Source organism: Oryx dammah, unplaced genomic scaffold (genome assembly GCF_014754425.2).
Source record: "Oryx dammah isolate SB20612 unplaced genomic scaffold, SCBI_Odam_1.1 HiC_scaffold_16, whole genome shotgun sequence".
Lineage (NCBI taxonomy): Eukaryota > Metazoa > Chordata > Mammalia > Artiodactyla > Bovidae > Oryx > Oryx dammah.
Genome location: NW_024070200.1, coordinates 61,137,533 through 61,157,339, shown reverse-complemented (window position 1 = coordinate 61,157,339; position 19,807 = coordinate 61,137,533). Strand labels below are relative to the sequence as shown.

The window sequence follows — 19,807 nt, the reverse complement described above, 5'->3', positions numbered from 1 at the left end:
TATTATAGCCTGTATTTAAATATTTTGCTTTAAAATTTGCCTCTTGTTTTCCGTGCTTTTAAGAGCTTTGTCAAGATGGGAGTATGTGTACAGTTTTTCGGAACTTGCATTTCTTTACCTAACATTGTGTTTCAAAGATCTGCTGGTGTTGCATGTGGCTGTGGTTCATTCATTTACTGTTGAATGACATTCCTTTCTGGGAATATATCACAACACATTGTATTACCTGTCAACTGTCATTTGTAGTGCTTCTCATATTTTTCACTCCATATATATTACATTGAGCAGGGGTGGGGTGGGGGTGGGGGTGGGGAACCTGGTACATTTAGCCCAGTAATTTGAGATATAACTCTTTTCAAGTAAACAGGTTTTATAAAGTGAAAATGAGCAACCAGCTTCAATTCCAAAGTAAGGGAAATTTATAGGATACCTGAGGAAAACTGCATAAAACAAAACGTGTGACACATTGGCAGTGTAGTTGTAAAGACTCCAATTAATGTTTTACTACGTGGTTTTATTTCCAAGGTTGAAAAAATAAGTTTGACTTTGGTATGTAGAATGTAATAATTGAAGAAAATACAAACCACCTTTTATGTGTAATCAAGGTAGAGCTGAAAGGCAATCTAAATTTTGATTCTCTTTGTCTAAATATTAAGGCATATAATTAAAAATCTAACAACTATCTAAAATAATTTAATCTCATTGACATCTTAGTACTTTAGGATAAAACAGCATTTTAAAAAATCACAGAGGAAAAGTCATTTTCTTTAAAAAAAAATCCTACAATTTAAGTAACTGTATGCATTCCTCTTTATTCCATATACCTCTTATGTTCTCAGGGACAAATGAATGAATTTACTAATACTAAAACTATATTGTGTAGTATTTAAAGATTTTATATTAGCATCACTCCTTTAAAAACTCAACTCTAAACTTTTGCCTTAATTTAGATGTATTGTAAAATCCTGAATACTAAATATAATGAAGATATGATATTGATATTCCTTTACATTTAATTGCAAAATGGATCTGTAAGCATCAAGACCAACTTCATGTAGGGTATTGTTTGGAGAAATATTTTAAAATAAAATTTAAAAATATAAGTAGATCAAATTTTAATTATTCATATGGCAGTGCCTACTTTTAAAATGATACGTGCTAAGTTTCAATTTCTTTTTAAAGATTCTAATTTCCTTCTTTCTTTGTTAATGTCCAGGAATATCTAAAACTGGAACATTTTAAAATTAAGCCGAATTTCAGTTAAACAAAACAATCCCATATGAATGACTTAAGTAAGAAAAGATTTATTTCTTTCTATCCAACTGACTCACTGAATTGAGCTAAAAATTTCCAAGAGACAAATGATGTAGGGAATAAATATAGGGAGGAAAGGGCTAGGTTTCCATTATAATAGCTTTTGATTTGTTTTCAGCTCTTAATTTAAAAAATTATTTACGAACGATGGGATGCATAATGTAACGTGGAAATCTTTTACAATTAGAGTAAAAAAGGAAACCTACTTTCCTTTAGAACAGATCCGATCTTACCAGACAGCTTGAGTATTTATGAGACAAACACTTCTACATCTCGAAATCCACAACTCTTATTAGCCATCTTCTTTTTATTTACTGTTGACATCAATTAGCCTGAGTCATGAAGCCGGACCACATTAAAGGCGACACGTGGTCCAATCACTGTTTAAAAGTCCACGTATTTCAAACTCCTCTCTCTAGACCTCGCAGGGCTGTTTCCCGCTTTAAGGACCTGGTTTCCGCAGCATTTATTCATTAGATGGCAGTCCAGGGGCAGGCTCTCTTTGGGGAAACCCCTCCTCGGGCACCTTCAAGAAAACCACGGAGGAGACCGGGCGGGCGCTAGTTTCCAGTCCTTTACCGAGCAAAGGAGGGAAGAGAGACGCGCCCGGAAGGACGCGAGCAGGTGCGGGTGGGCTCCCGCAGTGGCCGCTCGGCGATCGGGCGCGGCGTGTCCGCTTGCCGAGAGCCCGGCCAGGAGACTTCGGCCCCAGGCCCCGAGCGCATCCTCCGGGGGGCCCCCCGGCACGCCCCCTTGGCCTCCCGGGGCCCCCGCAGCCCCGCACCGAGCACGCGCCCTGGCCGCCGCCCGCAGCCGCCCACGTGGTGGGGTCGGCAGAGGAGCGAGTCAGGGAGCCGCTCCCCGGATCCGCCGCGGGTCTCCGGTGCCCGGCCGGCGCAACCCAGCTCGGCCGGCCCCCGGCCCGGGCCCCCAGATTTCCTCTCTCGGAGGGAGGGGACACTCGGCGGGCCGGCCCTCCCCGCGCCCGCCGCGCCCCCTGGCGGCTGCGGCGGGGACGCGCCCAGGGCGCGCGGGGCGGCCCGTCTGGGCCCCCCTACGCCCGCTCCGGGCCCCCGCGGGCAGTCTCCCCGGGCTCTGGGGCCCGAGCCGCACCCTTCCCCCTGGCTGCCCGCGAGTCCCGGGACTGTGGGCTCCCCTGGGGCGACGCCGCGGGCGTCCCGGCCTTGCGCCAAAGTGCCCGCTTAGTAGCCTGGTTTGGGGGGGGGGGGGCGTCTCCTTTCTCCCAGGTATGCCCCTCCCGCCACATTCGAGCTTTCCAGCCGGCTGCGAAAAAATGCCGCATGCACGCACTTATTTATTTATTTTGCAACAGCTGCAAGACACAATGAAGCTTTTCAAGAACCGGGGCAACGCGCGCTCCAGCCGCGCTGTTGTTGTTTTCAATGAACCTCTCGGGCCTCGCGCTCCCCGCCCAGCCCGGCCCAGCCCCTCCCCCGCTCCCCAGCCCGCTCCTCTGCCGGGCAGGGCCCGGCGCCGGGGGCATTGTTTTTGGAGTCTTGCGGGAGGGGCGCGCGCGTGCAGGCTGGCCGGCGCAGTGCGGTGGGGGTGAGAACAGGGGCGCGCGCGCGCGGGAGCCGGTGCGCGCGGGCGGGGCGCGGGGGCGGCGCCTTGCCGCCTAGCCGCCCGCGCCGGGGCTCCGCTCCGCACGTCCCTGCGTTCCTGGGCTCCAGCTCTTGGCGCGCGCCGGCCGGGGCCCGGCCCTCCGCGCGCCGGGGCTGCGGCTGTGGCCGCTCCAGTGCGCGCGCGCGTGTGAGTGTGTGTGCGCGGCCCCGAGCGCACGCGCGCGTCAGGCCCCAGTGTGTGGCAGCGGCGGCGGCAGCGGCGCGGCGGGGCTGAGGCTCTTGTTTACCAGCATTAACTCCGCTGAGCGGAAAAAAAAAAAGGGGGGAGGGAAAAAAAAAAAAACAACCCGAGGAGGAGCGAGCGCACCAGGCGAACTCGAGAGGCGGGCGAGGCAGAGGGACGCCACCGGCGAGCCTGGCCCCGGCGCGCCCGTGCCTGGAGCTTGCCGACCCCCGGGCCCTCCACGCCCCTCCCGCGCGAGGGGAGCTCCACGGCGCGCCGCGGCTTTGACCTTCAGCGAGCCGGAGCCCCCGCGCCGAGCCGGCGGCGGGCGGGGGCCGGCGCGGGGCGGGCGGCGGGAGCGCTGAGTGCGGCCGGCCCGCCGCTTTGTGTGTGTCCTGGATTTGGGAAGGAGCTCGCGGCGGCGGCGGCGGCGAGCGGAGCCCGGCGGAGGAGGAGCAGCAGGAGGAGGAGGAGGGGAGCGGCTCATTCATTTTTCCTCCGCATTTCTGCCCCCGGCCGGCCTCCCCCGCGAGCCGGGCTCCGGGGCAGTCTTGCGAACTGCGTCGCGCCCTCCCGCCGCGGAGGCTCGGGCGTCGGGCCGCCTCCCCCTCTGTCTGGGGTCGGGTTTGTTTTCCTTCGCCAAGACGGATCCGGGCTTGGCCCCCTTCTCTCCGCAGTTTTTCCTCCCTCCTGCCTCTCTGGGTTTGAAAATGGAGGCCGACGACGCAGACAGCCCGCCCCGGCGCGCCCCGGGTTCCCGACTCCGCCGAGCGCTGGGCCGCGGCTGCCGGCGCTGAGGGCCGCCCCCGCCCGCCCCGTCCGCGCCTCCCCGCGGACCCCCGGCCGGCGCCGCCTCGGGAAGTGGTGTCGCCTTCGCCCTTGTTTTTGGAGGTGGGGGGGAGACGAAGACTCTCAGACTTTTTCTTTTCCTCCTCCACCACCCCCCTTTTTTTTTGAGAAAGGGGAATTTCGTCCCAAATAAAAGGAATGAAGTCTAGCTCCGGAGGAGGGTCCCCGACCTCGCTGTGGGGACTCCTGTTTTTCTCCGCCGCGCTCTCGCTCTGGCCCACGAGTGGAGAAAGTGAGTATGTGCCCGCCGCCCGCGGCCACTGCGGGAACTTTTCCTCCGAGGGGCTGCGCCCTGTTTGCGAAACCCGAGTTGCCACCGTCGCAGCTGTCGGGCTCCCGGGCTCTGGGGCCGCGGGGCGGGGCGCCGAGGGGCTCGGCCGCAAGGCCGGGGGGGACCCCGGGGCCCAGGTCGTTGGTTCGGAGGCCCGCGCGGCCCCGGGCTCGGCGCATCCCCGCGCGGGAAGGGCCTCGGTGGCTCTCCCTTCGGCGGTCCCGAGAGCCCTGCCCCGCGGCCCGGCTGTCTGGGCTGCGCTCCCTACTCGGTGGCCCGCGGCGGGGCCAGGCCCCGGGGCTCCAGCGGGGAAGTTCGCGCCCGGCCGCCCGCACCGCGCGCCCCTCCCGGCGCGCGGGGCCTCCCGACACGCGGCGCGCAGGCGGCGGTGACAGCTCGCGCGGCGCCCTCGCGGCTGGGGCAGGTTCGGTGCCCCGGGGGTGGGAGCGGGCAGCCCGCCGGTCCCGGGGCTGCAAGGTGCCCAGTGGGAGGTGCCCGGCGGGGAGGCCCCGCGGCCCCGGAATAGGTTTCCTTCCAGCGCGACCTCCTGTCGCTCGCCGCGCTTGGCCCCTGGGGCTCTTTGGGTTCCCTGTCGCTTTCGCCGGATCCGCGGCGGGTCGCCAGCCCTCTCCGGCCTCCCGGGGCTTCTCAGTGCGGCTGGGGGTGCGGGGAGCGTTCCCACTTAGATCTCGCACCCCGCGGTGCAGCCCCTGGAAAAAGGCGAAGTCGGGGGCTCGTCGTCGGTCGGGCTGTTCCGGACAGCGCGTCCAGACCCCGAGTTCAGAGGGTTTGGGGGCCCTTTCTCCCCGTTTTATAGCGGCCCGTGGACGCTCTTTTCGTCCCGGCGGGGCTAGGGTTGGTGGGGCGGCCTCCGACTGTGCGGGAGTGGGTGTGTGGTCGGAGCCGACGTGCATTTTCACACACGTGCTCGCAGCCACACGGCCTCCCAGGGACACCGTGCCCCGGGGAGAGGTGGCCCGCGTCGCGGTTTCGGGCGCGCGGGGCCCCGCGGCGGTGGGCGTGCGGACCCGGCCTGGGCTTCGTGTCCCGCCGTGTTGTGTTGCGCGACCCCCACCCCCCGCCCGCGCTTCCTCTGCACAGAGTTAATAAGCAATATCGCTCCACGCGCTGCCGCTTGCAATCTGATAGCTTTTGTTTTGGTGGTGTCGGCTAGGGGTAGGGACGGGCAGGGAGGGAGGGAGAGAGAACTTAGGGACCCGCGGTATGCGGAGCGGGGAGAGGAGGGGTTTCCATTCTTCTCCAAACAGTAAAGGGAGGCTCTGCTGGTCCATTTGCGACGGCAGGGTATCTTGAGCACGATTATAAAGTTTAAATGTGGGCACAGAACTGGGGCTGGGAACGGCGAGGGCGTGTTGGTGAGTAATGTTTGCCGAGTGTATGCAGGTGGTGCCAATTAACTTTGAAAAATCACGACTGCGCCTTGAGAGTGAGGGGGGAGAGTCAGGAGGCAGCGGGGGCTGCCTGGCCGCGTCTTAGGTGCAATTCGGAAAAACTGTTCGTATAAACAAACCCTTCTTAAACGTTTTGTAAGAAATGCGTTCACGACGGAGTACGAGCAGATTTTTACAGGATTAGCGTGTTTACTGCGTGGAGTAAGACTCGCCTTGAGTCCGGACCCTCCACAAATCTGAGCTCTTCTGCTCTTTGTTTCTGAAGTTTCCGCACGCTGGATTGGGCGAAAGGCTCTCGGCTCCCTTCTAAGGCTCACAGATGGTGTTTGGGGGCACAGAGCGGGGGGGGGGGGGGGCTTCTAGCCTTCAGAAGCTAAATATAGTTCAGGAGACACAAGAGAGTTAATCCATTTTATTACGGCATGTTGTTGAACTGTGTCGTGTCTCTAGTTTTATTGTTTAATGTTAGTAATTTCTGAAATTCACAACACCAGGGTTGGCCTTGCTTCTCCGATGCAGGACTCTGGGATTTTAAAATGGGATATCTTGTTGTTTGGAATTCTTGATGAAAAATACTCTTTGTGAAAGGTGTTTTGTTCTGTTTGTTTTTCTTGAGAAAAGAGGCAGGAGAGGAAGGGGCGTTTTAACTACTTTTATAGTACAAGATGCCAAACTTTGCTCAAGGATCCCTTGCAAATAGTTGGTTTCTGAAAACTTGATGGATGGCCAGAAGGCGCCCCATTCCTGATTATGGTTTGTTGAAGTTCTAACTCACTACCTGCCCCTCCCTATAGCTAGGAAGTTTTCAGGAGTAAATGGTATGCTCAGCATGTGTTCAGCTCTTAGTCCAAAAGGTGCTAGATTTCTTACTTCTGATAGAAATAAAACCATCGGCTCCTATCAAAGACAAGCATTGTTTTGACTGTCTAGTATAATATAATAAAGATTGGGGTGCTGTTGATTAATAATGTGTTGGCCTGTTTAGGGATTAGTGTTTTCTCTCAGAGTGTGATAGCAGTAGGGGTGATTAAAAAAAAACAAAAAAAAACTTTAATTTGGAAAACCTTGACGTTTTGAAGCAGACGAAGTTATAAAGACTTTTGTATCAATGTACTGTGAACAGTGCATCTAAAAAAGGGAGGTTTGGAAGTTAGGAGTGATAGCCAAATAATATGATGCTTAAAAAAAAAAAAAATCAGTGTGCCCTTTAAAGGTTTTGTGGCTGTCTCATTAAAAAGATTCAGTCATCTTTCTGCCCCAGGCACAGTAATACCCTATTGTCAGGGAAATGTAGGTATGTGAAAGATGGGTGTTTAAAGAAGTTGCTGTTTTATTACCAGGAGAAGAATCTCAGAATAAGAATTTTGGAAAGAACCTAAATAGCAAATTATAGTTTAGCCTCTCTAGAGGGAAATAGCAAGTAAAGGGTACTTTTGTGGAGGGGTGGGGTGTGGGTTTGAAGTTTAAAAGGTTATATGTTTAATTTGTCAGCAGGATTAGAAAAGTCCAACATTAAGAAATATGCTAAGGTTGACTGGAAGAACCTTAAAAACATCATGCTTAGTGAAAGAAGTCAGTCACAAAAGACCACATGTTGTATGATTCCATTTATATGAAGTCCAGAATAAGCAAATCCATAGAGACGGAAAGTAGATTCGTGGTTGCATAGGGCTGGGGAAGGAGGGGGTACGGACTTCTTTTAGGGGTGATGAACATACTCTAAAATTAGATTGTGGTAAGGGTTGCACAACTTTCTGAAAATACTAAAAACCATTGAATTGTGTACTTTAAATTAGTGACTTTTATGATATGTGAATTATATCCCAATAAAGCTGTTTTTCTTTCAAGAAACATGTTAAGGTTGCAAAGAATGTATTGTGTTACTTTGAACATAGAATCTGATGATAGATTAAAATTATTAAGTAAATTTGTCCAGCAGGTTGGTGTCTCCTTTTTTAAAATTTATGGAGTTTTTTTAGACTCATGAACTACAAACTGATCACTGAAGCTATAACAGCGGAGATTGAATGCCACAGGAGAAAAGGACAGACAGGAAAAAAGAACCTTGGTTAGGAATAGCTCACATGAAGGATTAAGGCATTGGGTTAAAAGAAATGCAAGTGATGGTAGTGAAAGTCAGATTTGTGACACTGAAATCCTTGACTGAATCTGAAACGACGTTGGTCTTTCCAGGACTAGAGTTTGGGAGCAGAGTCTGATGGTGTTTTGTATTCCAGTTTTCTTACATATTTTTTTCCAACAAAGAAATAATGTAATATTTTAAGATGATAAAGAATTTCCACTGTCTCTTTTGATATCCCATATTAACCATCCTGGTAGTAAAAACTTAAGAACTGCTCATAGTAATACAGTAGGCTTTTTTTTTTTTTTTCTCTCTCTTTTCTTTGTTACTTGTTTTATTTCTTAAATAGTTGCAGAGCCTGAGCAGGAAAGAGAATTTCTGTAGGATGCAGAACTTTTTTTTAGACACACAGTGATTATATTTTTTAATTAAAATTTCTTATCAAAAGATTTAAAAACATAGCAGAGGGATTTTTATTTTCAAACTGGTCTGCCTTTATCCAGACTTACCTTGGCCTGTTAATAGGAAAATAGCTAAAGAATAACTGTTTACATTTGTTTTTGGTTTTTGTGTAAGGCTCAGTTTACTAATAAAAATGATTCCTGTTCTTATTGTTGCAAGATCAGAGCAGTAATGAATATCAACTGTATCATTTTTACTTGCTGCCTTCCAGTTTTGCCAAGGAGAGCCCTCATGGGACAGTAGCTTCCTTTTAAATCTGGTTTCATTTGTTTTGTAAGAATGTGCTGTAAGAAGCAGCTGAATCTAGCTAGCACTTATTGAGTACCTGCTGTATGGAAGCTGGACACTGCCTTACATGATGCCTGCACAGAGAGAATTTCGCTTTTGTCTTTAGGACATTTTATATAATCCTGCGTGAAACAAACTTTCTTGAAAATTCAGATCTTTCTCAGACTCGGCCCAGGGTATGCAGTTCTGAAACAAAATTTTAAAGGCCCTTTAAAAACATTTCTATAGACTTAAGATAGGAAGCCTATCAATGTTATTGATTTTTCTGGAGGCATGCGTGGCATGGCTTGCCTTCTGAATGCCTGCCCTTGTATTGCATTGCTGCTGGCAGGCTGTGATGTACCTGTCAGTCACCCATCTCGATCCGCTGTGTTGCCCCCTTTATGACATTAGTTTGACAATTGTGATTAAAAATGGGCAGTGCCGTAGTTACCATTGGCCAAAACTTCAGTAGGAGTCACAGGTGTGCACGAGAATGTTGTATGGCACGTTTTAAGTTGTAAGGAAGGTGGGTGGGACTTACTTTAAAGCTTTTCTGGATTTATGCATTGCTTAGTTAGCTTTCTGGAAAACTTTAGGGAACTCTAGTAATTGTAAGTCCTTGTTTAATTTCAAATGCTCTGCTGCTTTTAAAAGCATGAGATTGAGGAGGCAATTAAACCTTGAAATGTCTTTTAATCGTAAAATGTCCAAGCCATGTTTCTTTCTTGGTTGTGATTTTTCTTTTTCAATTTGTTTTCAAAACTCATTTAAAAAATCAACCCTAGTTCACGGAGGAGGGATTTGTGCCCGTGGGCCAACCTGTTTGAACTGCTGTTCTTAGCCAACTTATGACAGGTGCCATCTGAGCCCAAGGATGCATGCCGCTCAATTGTACTAAATATATAATGGTTGCACATGCTTGGGATATAGTTTCCTGATTTTTCTGTCTGCGATTTTCTGAAGGAAAATTCTAAACGCTTTAAAGGCAACAAGTTGAATTATGAATGAAGCACTCTGACCTCTCCTTGAAAATGGTGTTTGGCATCTGATTATGCAGAGGAGCTTTTCCAGTTATTTGTAAACAAATGATTTGGCTTAAACTGAGAGGTGGCAGGGGTGAGAGTCGGGGTTGGGGGGGGTGTCGAAAGTCCTAATGTTTTTGCACGTTGAGGCCTGTTGACATTTGGGGAGGATATTCAGTATCTGGAAACATTAAAACTTTGAAATGTGTCACCCTTACCCCAACCCCCAAGGATCTGGAAAGAACTGGTTGTTCTTAGGAAAGGGCATATGGTTGGTATAAAATGGTTGGTAAACAGAAGATCTTTAAAAACAAATTAAGTTGTTATCTCAATAGATGTATACTCCCTGGGCATGATAAAGTTTGTTTGTTTCTTTTGTTAAATTGTTTAGGTTATATTTGACTCAAAATGTTAACAGTGTCTTTGATCTTGAAACTTTTGAACTATGAAGACGGAATTATTTTTTTTATTTTTAAAGCATCAGTTCTACTCATGTTGTAAAGTCCCTAATGTCAGTTTTGAAGACCCCCTACTTTTCCTGGTTATGTCAGCTTCACTTAGGGCTTATGAAGTTGATTAATTTCAAAATCTGAAGGAAATATTGATATTTCTTTACTGGAATTGAGAAATTTTTTCCCCCTCTTTTCCTAAATAAATATATGTTGAGTACTTATTGGACTCAGTTCTTTAAATTTGCCTATCTTCCCTGGTGGCTCAGAGGTTAAAGCGTCTGCCTGCAATGCGGGAGACCCGGGTTTGATCCCTGCGTCGGATAGATCCCCTGGAGAAGGAAATGGCATCCCACTCTTGCTGGAAAATCCCGTGGACAGAGGAGCTGGTGGGCTACAGTGCATAGGATCACAAAGAGTTGGACATGACTAGCGACTTCACTTCTTTAAATTTAAAAATATGTTCTGATGTGACAAACTATCCTACGTACATTTAAAAAGATATGAGTCAAACCATAGAAATTGGGCTCCCCCGGTGGCTTAGCAGGTAGAGAATCTGCCTGCAGTGCAGGAGACACGAGAGATACGGGTTCAATCCCCGGGTCAGGAAAAGTCCCCTGGAGAAGGAATGGCAACCCACTCCTGTATTCTTGCCTGAAAAATTCCATGGACAGAGGAACCTGGCAGGCTACAGTCCACAGGGTCGCAGAGAGTCGGACACGACTGAGTGACTAAGCACACATAGAAATTACTTTCTATGTTTGTTTAAAACACTAAAGAAACAAACTAGTAAGCAAGGCTTTCATTTTTCTTTCTTTTTTCTTCATGGACTAGAAGAGTTCAGATTTTACTGGAACACAGCAGAAAGTAGTTTCTCTTATGATGAGGGATGAATGCCTGCGTGCAGTAACTGTTACTGTGTATTGTTGCTGCTGTTTATGATGGGGAGAGGCAGACAGGCTGGAGGGACTGCCTTTATTCCCATGTTTGTCCCCTCCTTGGTTAGTGCAGGCGATGGCTCCTTGGTCAGTTGCTGGGGGTGTGTCCATGGAGCTGAGTGACCCACCTCTGGTGGCTGATGGTCTTGAAGCCCATTCTTTCTTATTGGAAGTAGGTTGGTGACTAACCACAGAGGGAAGATGTACATGCCTGTGATGGGTATCCCCAAACGCAGCTGAGATAGCTATGCCTGCTTTAAATTGTTCACATTGTAATAGTCTGGAAGTCTTAATGTTTTATTTTATTTTAAGCATTTATATTTTTAAAGACTTTAGAAAGTATCCTATTCTTAATTTATTCCTAGTCCAGAAAGTTCTTGGGGTTTGAAACTTTATTTTTTACACCACTCCTCAGCCTCTTAGTCCCCTTATCAAGGCAAGCATCTACTTTAGTAATAGTTATATAATAAAAAAGACCACTTGTTCAAAATTGTGTGTATTTCCGTCCATTTATCCAAATTCTGACAGTTTCAAATACATTATTATTGTTGTTTTGTATACTTTTGTATGGCTGCTTTTTTTTTTTTTTAAGCTGGCACTAACTTTCTTTAAACTGGCTATGGAATTATTTGTCAGTTTGGTAATTCAGGTTTTTGCATACTGCTTTCTAAATTATTCTTGACCATGGGAGAGCAAATATATGTTGACAGTCTTAAAGCATAAATGTTGTATAGAGCAGAACTTTAAAACTTTCCTGAGATATTTTGGATGCCTACTTTGAGCTTATCCTGTCACACAAAATATAGTCAGTGGTTTGTCTTTATAAAATCAATTATTAGAAATGCATGTTGACTAAGTAAATGAGACAGTGCCAATTTGAGTTAAGAAAATTTAGTTAATAACAGTTTAAGGAAGAGAAGTCTGATGATGATTAGGGAGAGATGAGTTTATAACAGTTTTTCCCAAATTGGAAGCATCCAACTGACCTATAATAACCTCCTGGAGAAGAGTAAGAAGCATAGAAAGAGAGCCCAGGGGAGAGGTCCATGATCTCCTTGCCTGTACCAGCTAGCAACAGGAGAGAGGTCCATGGTCTCCTTGCCTGTACCAGCTAGCAACAGGGGAGAGGTCCATGATCTTGCCTGTACCAACTAGCAACAGGGGAGAGGTCCGTGGTCTCCTTGCCTGTACCAGCTAGCAACAGGGGAGAGGTCCATGATCTTGCCTGTACCAGCTGGCAACAGGGGAGAGGTCCGTGGTCTCCTTGCCTGTACCAGCTAGCAACGGGGGAGGTCTGTGGTCTCCTTGCCTGTACCAGCTAGCAATAGTTTTCTTAGGCCATCAGCTGTTACTTCTATTTAGGTTGTAAAGTCCTCAGCAGTTGTGCCGTTATTATCAGAATTGCCCTGTTGTTTATTCTCCCCTGCTAAGTTTTGGGGGTCTTTCAGTAGTGGGGTAAAATACCTACCAGTAGCTCAGACTCTAAGTTTGAAAGAGAAACACAGATTATCGTGAAGACAAACGATCAGAGAGACCAGAGGCAGAGGAAGATCTGCTGTTGGGCTTCCTTAGTTCTGTTGTCTGATTTCTGTGGATGATGAGTTCATGGAATATGTGAGATCACAACATGTTATAGTTTCATCCCGGGAAATTCTTTTGTTATCACTGTTGTACTTGGTTGAGCTGTATATTTGGGATTTTCTGTCTAGCATTACCCTCAGTAAGATTTTCAGCAACAAGGGGTGTTGGGTCAGGATGGAATTCCTAGTTACATTTCTGTTCATCAGCCCCTTTCTGGGGAGACTCCTTTATTAAATGTTTTCTTTCTCCCTCCCTGAGTCACTTGAAATTGTTCACATTCGCCCGTTTCTGGCTCCACCCTGGTCCCGTCCAGACCTGCAGGGACTCTTGGAGGAGATGCTTGGTTGGCCTCTGGGCCGGGCAGTCTGACTCCAACACCCTCCCTCTGCTTTGATGGGCTTGCCAGCCCCAGATTATCAGCATCGCCTTTTGTGGTGCTGCCCCTTGGTCCAGGACTCAAGTCCAAGGGCCCTGTCCTGGGCTGTAACCCGCTCTTACCGAGACTTTGCTGTAGGGATCCCGTGTGAATTCCTAGGACTCTTATCAATGGGCTCTGGCTCTACGGTAAGCAAGCTCATTCCTAGCTCCATGTTTTGCTCCTTCTGTATTCAAGGCCTGGAGTGCTTTTCCTCTTTACTGATATTGCCAGAAAAGGTCAGAAAAATTGGGATTGGAATCTCTTTTTCATTAAAACAAACAAAACTCTAGGTTTCAGATCTGTGAAATAAGGACAAGACTGTAACTGTGTAAAGATGGGACGCTAAGTTAATTCCTGTTCCCCAAATACCTTCCTAGAGTTTGAGTTCATCTGAGATGCCATCTTTTAATTTCTAACACAGATTCCTTCTCCTTCATGAAGTTTTTCTTGATTACCCTTGTTTCTGTAGACCTGACTTCCCGCCTGTTCTTTTTGAGGTCGTACCCTCTGCTGTGCCAGTTAGCAGTGATTGGTTTTTCTCTGGGACCCGAGCTGTTGTCATTTTATGAGGGTGTAGAGAGAAGTGCAGGCAGAGGGCTTGGGTTTGAATCTCAGCTCCTCAGTAGCTAAGGCCTCAAAGCCAATTGTTTAATCTTCCTGTGCCTCAGTTTCCCTCATCTGTAAAGTTATAATTCTAATAGAACCTACTCCAGGCGTTTATTCTTAAAAGCGAAAAGTGAGCTGATGCATATGTCAAATATTTAGGCTGGCATATCCTAAGCCCTCCAACTTTTGTTTGCTACTGCTCTAATGGGCACGGCATCCTTGCCCAGAGTTGTTGTTTGGATAGTGCCAGAAATACAGGATGCACTTGACGTTGGGCTTCCGTTGTTTGAATGTTATGCAGAGCCTGGCACATAGTAGGTGCTCAATTAATGTTCTGTCGTGAGGATTTATTTTGCTACGGTGCTTACTTAACAGGATTGCAGTTTGCTTGTTTAACAGTTTTGTGATTTTTTTTTAACCTTTTTTCATTAAACAGTGGCCGGTGCCTACAGTGCATTGTCTATTTCAGAGGTCTACCATGCTTTCTCTCTCTCATCATTTGTCCGTTTCGGCTGGTGCCCAAGAAGTGTCCAGGGTGCGCTTTGTCCGCCTCACCAATGCGTAGGCGCCATCTAGCGGCCAGCAAGGAAATGTGGCCTCTTTGGTGCCTAAGGATGAAGACGGCCCCATGGTCCCCTTCTCTGGCTTAGGTTCCTGGGAACCCAGTTGCAGGAAAATGTGGGGACTGCGGGCTTCTGTAGGACCTTTTGGGATATGGTTTTCAATTAAGGTTGCTCTGCTGCATCAGCGAACTAGCTTGAGAGAATTTGGGTCTCCCTAAGTGGTGTGAGCAACTTTTGACACAGTTGTATCTATCTCGCGCACCTTTTGCAGTTTGGGATTTAAGATGTTTTTACAGGACTTTAATAAGTGACAACTTCTAAAATATTCCTTTTGAGGTTAGAGTTTTAAAACATCTATTGATTCTTTTTGAAAAACTTCCCATTGCTCTACTTAAAATATGTGGTAAGGCTTTTAATTATCATTCTTATATGTGTCCCCTTGGGCAGGTGCTCACCAGCCAGAAATCCTGACAGAGAACAGTAACAAACACTTTCATTGCTGCTGTTGGGTGTATTTTGTTAGACATTTTTCTGTATTTGGTTTGCTACTCGTTTCAGAGTAGTAGTTTCAGAATCTGCTTTCTCACTTCCTTAGTTGAGGCTACACTAAGTTAGTGGATAGGTAGTTCATTTAGAAAGTGTTAGGCTCATCTCTCTGTGATTGCTTTTGGCTAGTTTTAATTTGGAATCCATTGGTTTGGCTCTCTGATAGAGGATTGTAACTTGCCATCCTCTGAGACATTTTGAACAACAGCTCTGGCTGTTTCTGAAACAGACTGGACCCACTCAGGTCTCTTTGCCTTGGCAGGTGGGAGCCCCTGTGCCAAGGGGCTCTTGGCAACTTTATTTCCTCCTCTGATACAACTGTATTACCAGCTCACGTCCTGGCAGACTCCTTTCAGAATTAGCTGCAGCTCTCCCTGTCCAGCGGCCTCGACCCTGCCGGCTGGATGGCCCCACAGATCTCTTTATACCCTTGTTAGTGTGTCGTCCCCAGACTGTTGCTCTCTACTGGTCAGGGAGGCGAGCGGCACCTTGAATTCTGAGCTCATGCCTCAGTGCCTAGCACGTAGGAAGACCCCAATGAACAGAAGACCTCTTAAAGGGACACAGTCCCCCATTCCCCCTCCACTTTGAAGCAATGTGAACAACACATTTATTTTCATCTTGTCATGACCACTCTTTGCTGACAAAGGTCCATCTAGTCAAAGCTATTTTTTCCCCAGTAGTCTTGTATGGATGTGAGGGTTGGACGGTAAGGAAAGCTGAGCGCCGAAGAATTGATGCTTTTGAGCTGTGGTGTTGGAGAAGGCTCTTGAGAGTCCCTTGGACTTCAAGGAGATCCAACCAGTCCATCCTAAAGGAAATCAACCGTGAATGTTCTTTGGAAGGACTGATGCTAAAGCTGAAACTCCAGTACTTTGGCCACCTCATGCGAAGAGTTGACTCTTTGGAAAAGACTCTGATGCTGGGAGGGATTGGGGGCAGGAGGAGAAGGGGACGACTGAGGATGAGATGGCTGGATGGCATCAGTGTCTTGATGGACGTGAGTCTGAGTGAACTCCGGGAGTTGGTGATGGACAGGGAGGGCTGGCGTGCTGTGATTCATGGGGTCGCAAAGAGTTGGACACGACTGAGTGATTGAACACCAACCTGATCACTCTGCCAGCTGAAATGTTTTATCAGGCCAGTTACTACTACAAAGAACTTGGAAGCAATAAAATTATCTTTAACATCATGGTTGAATCAGGCTTTTTGTACACTGAGGTTAGTGAAAACCCTAGAGCCCCTGGAAAGGTCACTTGTGAGTCCAGCCCTGTGTTGAGGCTGCCTCATCTCTCTGGAGGGAGGCCTTGGTCCAGAAGTTCCCTATAAGTGTGGTTCAGTCACTCAGTTGTGTCCAACTCTTTGCGAACCCGTGGACTGTAGCCCACCAGGCTCCTCTGTCCATGGGGTTTCCAAGGCATGAATCCTGGAGTGGGTTGCCATTTTCTTCTCCAGGGGGTCTTCCTGACCCTGGGATAGAACCCCATTCTCCTGCTTCTCCTATGTTGCAGGCGGATTCTTTACTGCTGAGCCACCCGGGAGGCCCTTCGAGGATTGAACGTGTCTCTCTCAGCACCGGCTGTGTCCGGGATGGGCTGCAGGCCACGTGGAGCCAGCGCCGGTTGGAGGCAGCCTAGGTCCTGCCATGTGGCGTGCTGGGCTCGGCCTGAAGCCGCGGGTCAGGCAGGGCATCCGTGGGGCTCCCTCTGCCACTCCTGACCCCGACACTTTCCCCTCCGAACGACTGCGAACATCCAGGCTGTTCCTCACGGCGTTTCCCGCCTTCAGATCCAGAGACAGCACACAGAGAGACGGGGTTCTTCGGAAGGTCTGGCTGGACTGAGCGGGGCTGCTGTTTCCTGCACGGTTTCCTTGACGAGGCCAGTTAACTTTCGCCTTGACTCCTGGCAGGGACGATAGCTCACCTTAAAGACTCCTGTCACTGAAGTGCACCCTTTCCTTCAGGGCCATGGACGAGGCCTCTGGCGGCCTCATTGTGGGGCCACTGAGGTTGGAAGCCTGCACCCTGCATCCCCCAGAAGTTGATGGAATAATAAGTCTCCTGAATGTAATTAACACCTGAGAGATTACCCTTGAAAGCTTCATACCCTAAGGACTCTAGTCTGGTGGTATATTTCTTACAGATAAATGGAAACATAACCATTTGAACCTGGCGTGTTAATTTCAGGCATAGCTTGTTTAAGAGTGTCTTGGAAAGCGCCATGCAGATGTTGAACAGGGTGGAGGTGAGCTCCATCCGTACAAGCCAGCACGGCGCCTGCCTTTCGTCTGCCCTCACGGCGCTTTCTGCCTTTGAAGCACACCTGCCCCGTCCCGCCCAAGGCCCCCTGCCACAGGCAGCCTCTTCAGGCGCAGGCAGACGCTGGAGCCTCAGTGTCCCCATTTGCAGTTCGCAGTGCCACGAGGGATAGTCTTGCATCCCAAGTGCCCAGCAGGACTGGCTCGTAGGAAGCGTCCAACAGGTGCCTGTTTTAATCTGTCTCTTCTGCAGGCCCTGGTGGCCCCGCAGCCTCTCCCTGGAGGACTGGCCCCATTTCCTGCACTTGCTGTGATGTTCTGAGCTCCTGAGACAGGTGGGCAGCCGGGGTGGGGGTTGTCAAGCTGCTGAAGAGCTCGAGTGGCCGCGGGTACTCCGACTTCGATGCTCCTTGAAGGTTTGACTCTCGGGTGGCCTGGGACAGGCTCCGGGGGGTGGGCAGGGCTGCTGGAGTCTGAGGCAGACGAGAGAGCCAGGGGAGGGCTCAGCCCTGTGAGTGTCAGGGTGTTCCTATGGGGTATGTGGGGGGCCGCTCGGGTCGGTGCTGGTGACCCCATGAAGGCATGGTGAGGGGGCCCCTGGGGGCCGGGTCACACCCCGACCCATCAGAAGGGCGCTGCGGGAGCAACACCCAGGGGCATCGGGGGTGCCGGGGAAGGAGAGGGCCAGGCTGAACCTGGGGGGCCGCACAGCCTCCAGACACACTTGTCTTCTCTGGAAACAAAAGGGAAAGCTCTTCCGGTGCTCTTTCGTGGGCATCGCCGGGCACTGCTCTCGCGCTTTCCAGGGACCCAGCCCAGCCATGACCCCAGGTCCCCTCTGAGCCGCGTGCTGGGCCCTGGCCATGGCCTGAGGTTGGAGGCTGGCTGCCCGGAGCAGGGAGGGCTCATTTGTTGGAAATGGGAGGCCAGTTAGGTGTCCAGCTCCGGGCTTTGCTGCTGGTGCTTTTTAACTTGAACGTGTATTGATGATGTTTTGAACTCAACCGGCACATCGTTATTCCCCTGAGAAGCGGTCACTGGTCCTTCACAGGGGTCAGGGTGAGGGGGGTGGTTAGTGCTGGAAGCTTCCTGCTGCCCTTCCTGCAACTGTTGCCACTGGACAAATAGCCTTAGAAACAAACACGCCAGTTCCGGAGGTTGCCTGGAGGCCTGGGGCTACTTTCTTGCGCTCCGCGTGCTGACTTCCAAATTTTAAATCCCTTTCGCCTGTGGGAGCAAGCAGACCTAAGGGGCGCAGTGTCCGTGGGCTGCGGGCGGAAACCGCGCCTTCTGCTGGGTCCAGAACGCCCTTCTCCCCGCGTGTCTTTGATGCTCCAAGTTCTGTACGGCTTGGGCTCTACCTCAAATGAGACGTCTACTGATGGGCTGTGCCTGGACACCTTGTTTTCCTTCTGTACCCCAGTTTTCTCAACTGCAAGATGGGAGTTGGTTAATGGCACCCATTTCAGAGGACAAGTCCAAGTATTTCCTGGGCAGATGAACATACATTCCTTGGAATGGCATGCCTGTCGTCTGCACTAGGGGTTAGTCGTATTATTGTTATTAAGGATGGAGGAAACAGACGTTAAAAGTTGTTTACCTCCTTAAAAAGTGATCAGTGCCCTCCTGGTGCATATGGGTTCTGATGTTCGCCTTTTAGCATCATTCGCTTTCTCTGACCTTCACATCAAGACTCTAGCAGCTTTAGTCGACTTAGAGAAGTTTTGTGAGCGCTGGCTCCAGCCTTTCGTCTTTGGGGATAGAAGGCACCTCTGTCTGTCGTGTTCCTCTCTCTTCCTGTCATCCCTGCTGCCTCCGGGGAAGGACGTGGAACATGCTCCTCCAGGAGAGGCAGTTATTCGAGCCCAAGATAGCCCAGGCGTTGGGGCTCACCGGACAGTGAGTCACTCCCCAGTGGCATGGAGTGTGTACAGCCCTGCTCTCTGCCTTCCTCGGGAGTGGCTCGGGGTCCAGGTGGCCTTCTGGGGAGGAAGGTCTGCATGAGAAGTGAGGGGGGTGTCATAGCCCCGCCTGCATTTAGGACACAGATCCAAAACACGTGACTCTACTTATCCAAAAACACTAGTTCAAATATTCAGAATACTGGAAAAAGTGAGAACGTGTGGTGTGGGGTCCCGGCTGCCAGAGGTCTCAGCGAGGGTGGGAGCTAGCCCCAGAAATGGTGAGAGTGAGCGTGTTAGTCGCTCAGTCATGTCCAGCTCTTTGCCACCCCATGGACTGTAAGCCCACCAGGCTCCTCTGTCCATGGAATTCTCCAGGCCAGAATACTGGAGTGGGTAGCCATTCCCTTCTCCAGGGGATCTTCCCAACCCAAGGATTGAACCCAGGTCTCCAGCACTGTAGGCAGATTCTTTGCCATCCGAACCTTGGGGGAAGGTGGTGCCTGGTTAGTAAATTCTTTGTTGGGGAGCCGCCTCCAGGAGGGAGAGAAGGAGCTGCCCTTTTGCTCTGCCCCCTGGGATGGTACAGGGTTTCTGGTTCCTGGGATGGAGATCAGGCTTAGTCCTGCTTCGGGAGCTTGTTAGCTAGGCTTGGGTGCTCTCATTAGGGGGCTGTTACCTATGGTAGTGTTTCCTAGGGAAGTGTGTTTTGAATCCAGACCCCTTATTCAACCAACTTGAAACAATTCACAAGAGCACTTTCTTAGTGGGAGGAATTAATTCCTTTGGTTTACAAGCTATTCCTTGAGGTCAATAAGCGCGGGACAAGATGAGCCACTTAACTAGTCATTAGGGAAATGCAAGGAAAAACCACAGTGAGACACCAGTTCTTGTCCGTGAGGACGGCGATGATCCAAACATTGAAAATAACAGGTGTTGGCAGGGGTGTGAAGACGGTACAGCCGTTCTGCGTTGCTGGTGGGAAAGTAAACGGGGCAGCTGCTATGGAAAGCGGCCTGGGGGCGTCCTCGAAAAATTAAACACGGAATTGCAGTCT

General features: G+C 49.6%; 1 protein-coding gene across 1 annotated transcript in view; it reads left to right on the top strand.

The window, feature by feature from the left end:
- The first annotated feature begins 3,950 nt into the window (after nt 1–3,950).
- The window catches only part of IGF1R (insulin like growth factor 1 receptor), a 301,873-nt gene continuing 286,016 nt past the window's right edge, over nt 3,951–19,807 (top strand). The window contains exon 1 of the mRNA XM_040257012.1: nt 3,951–4,201. Within this exon, the coding sequence (XP_040112946.1) occupies nt 4,108–4,201 (94 nt within the window). The 5' untranslated portion in view covers nt 3,951–4,107. The remainder of the gene's footprint in view (nt 4,202–19,807) is intronic.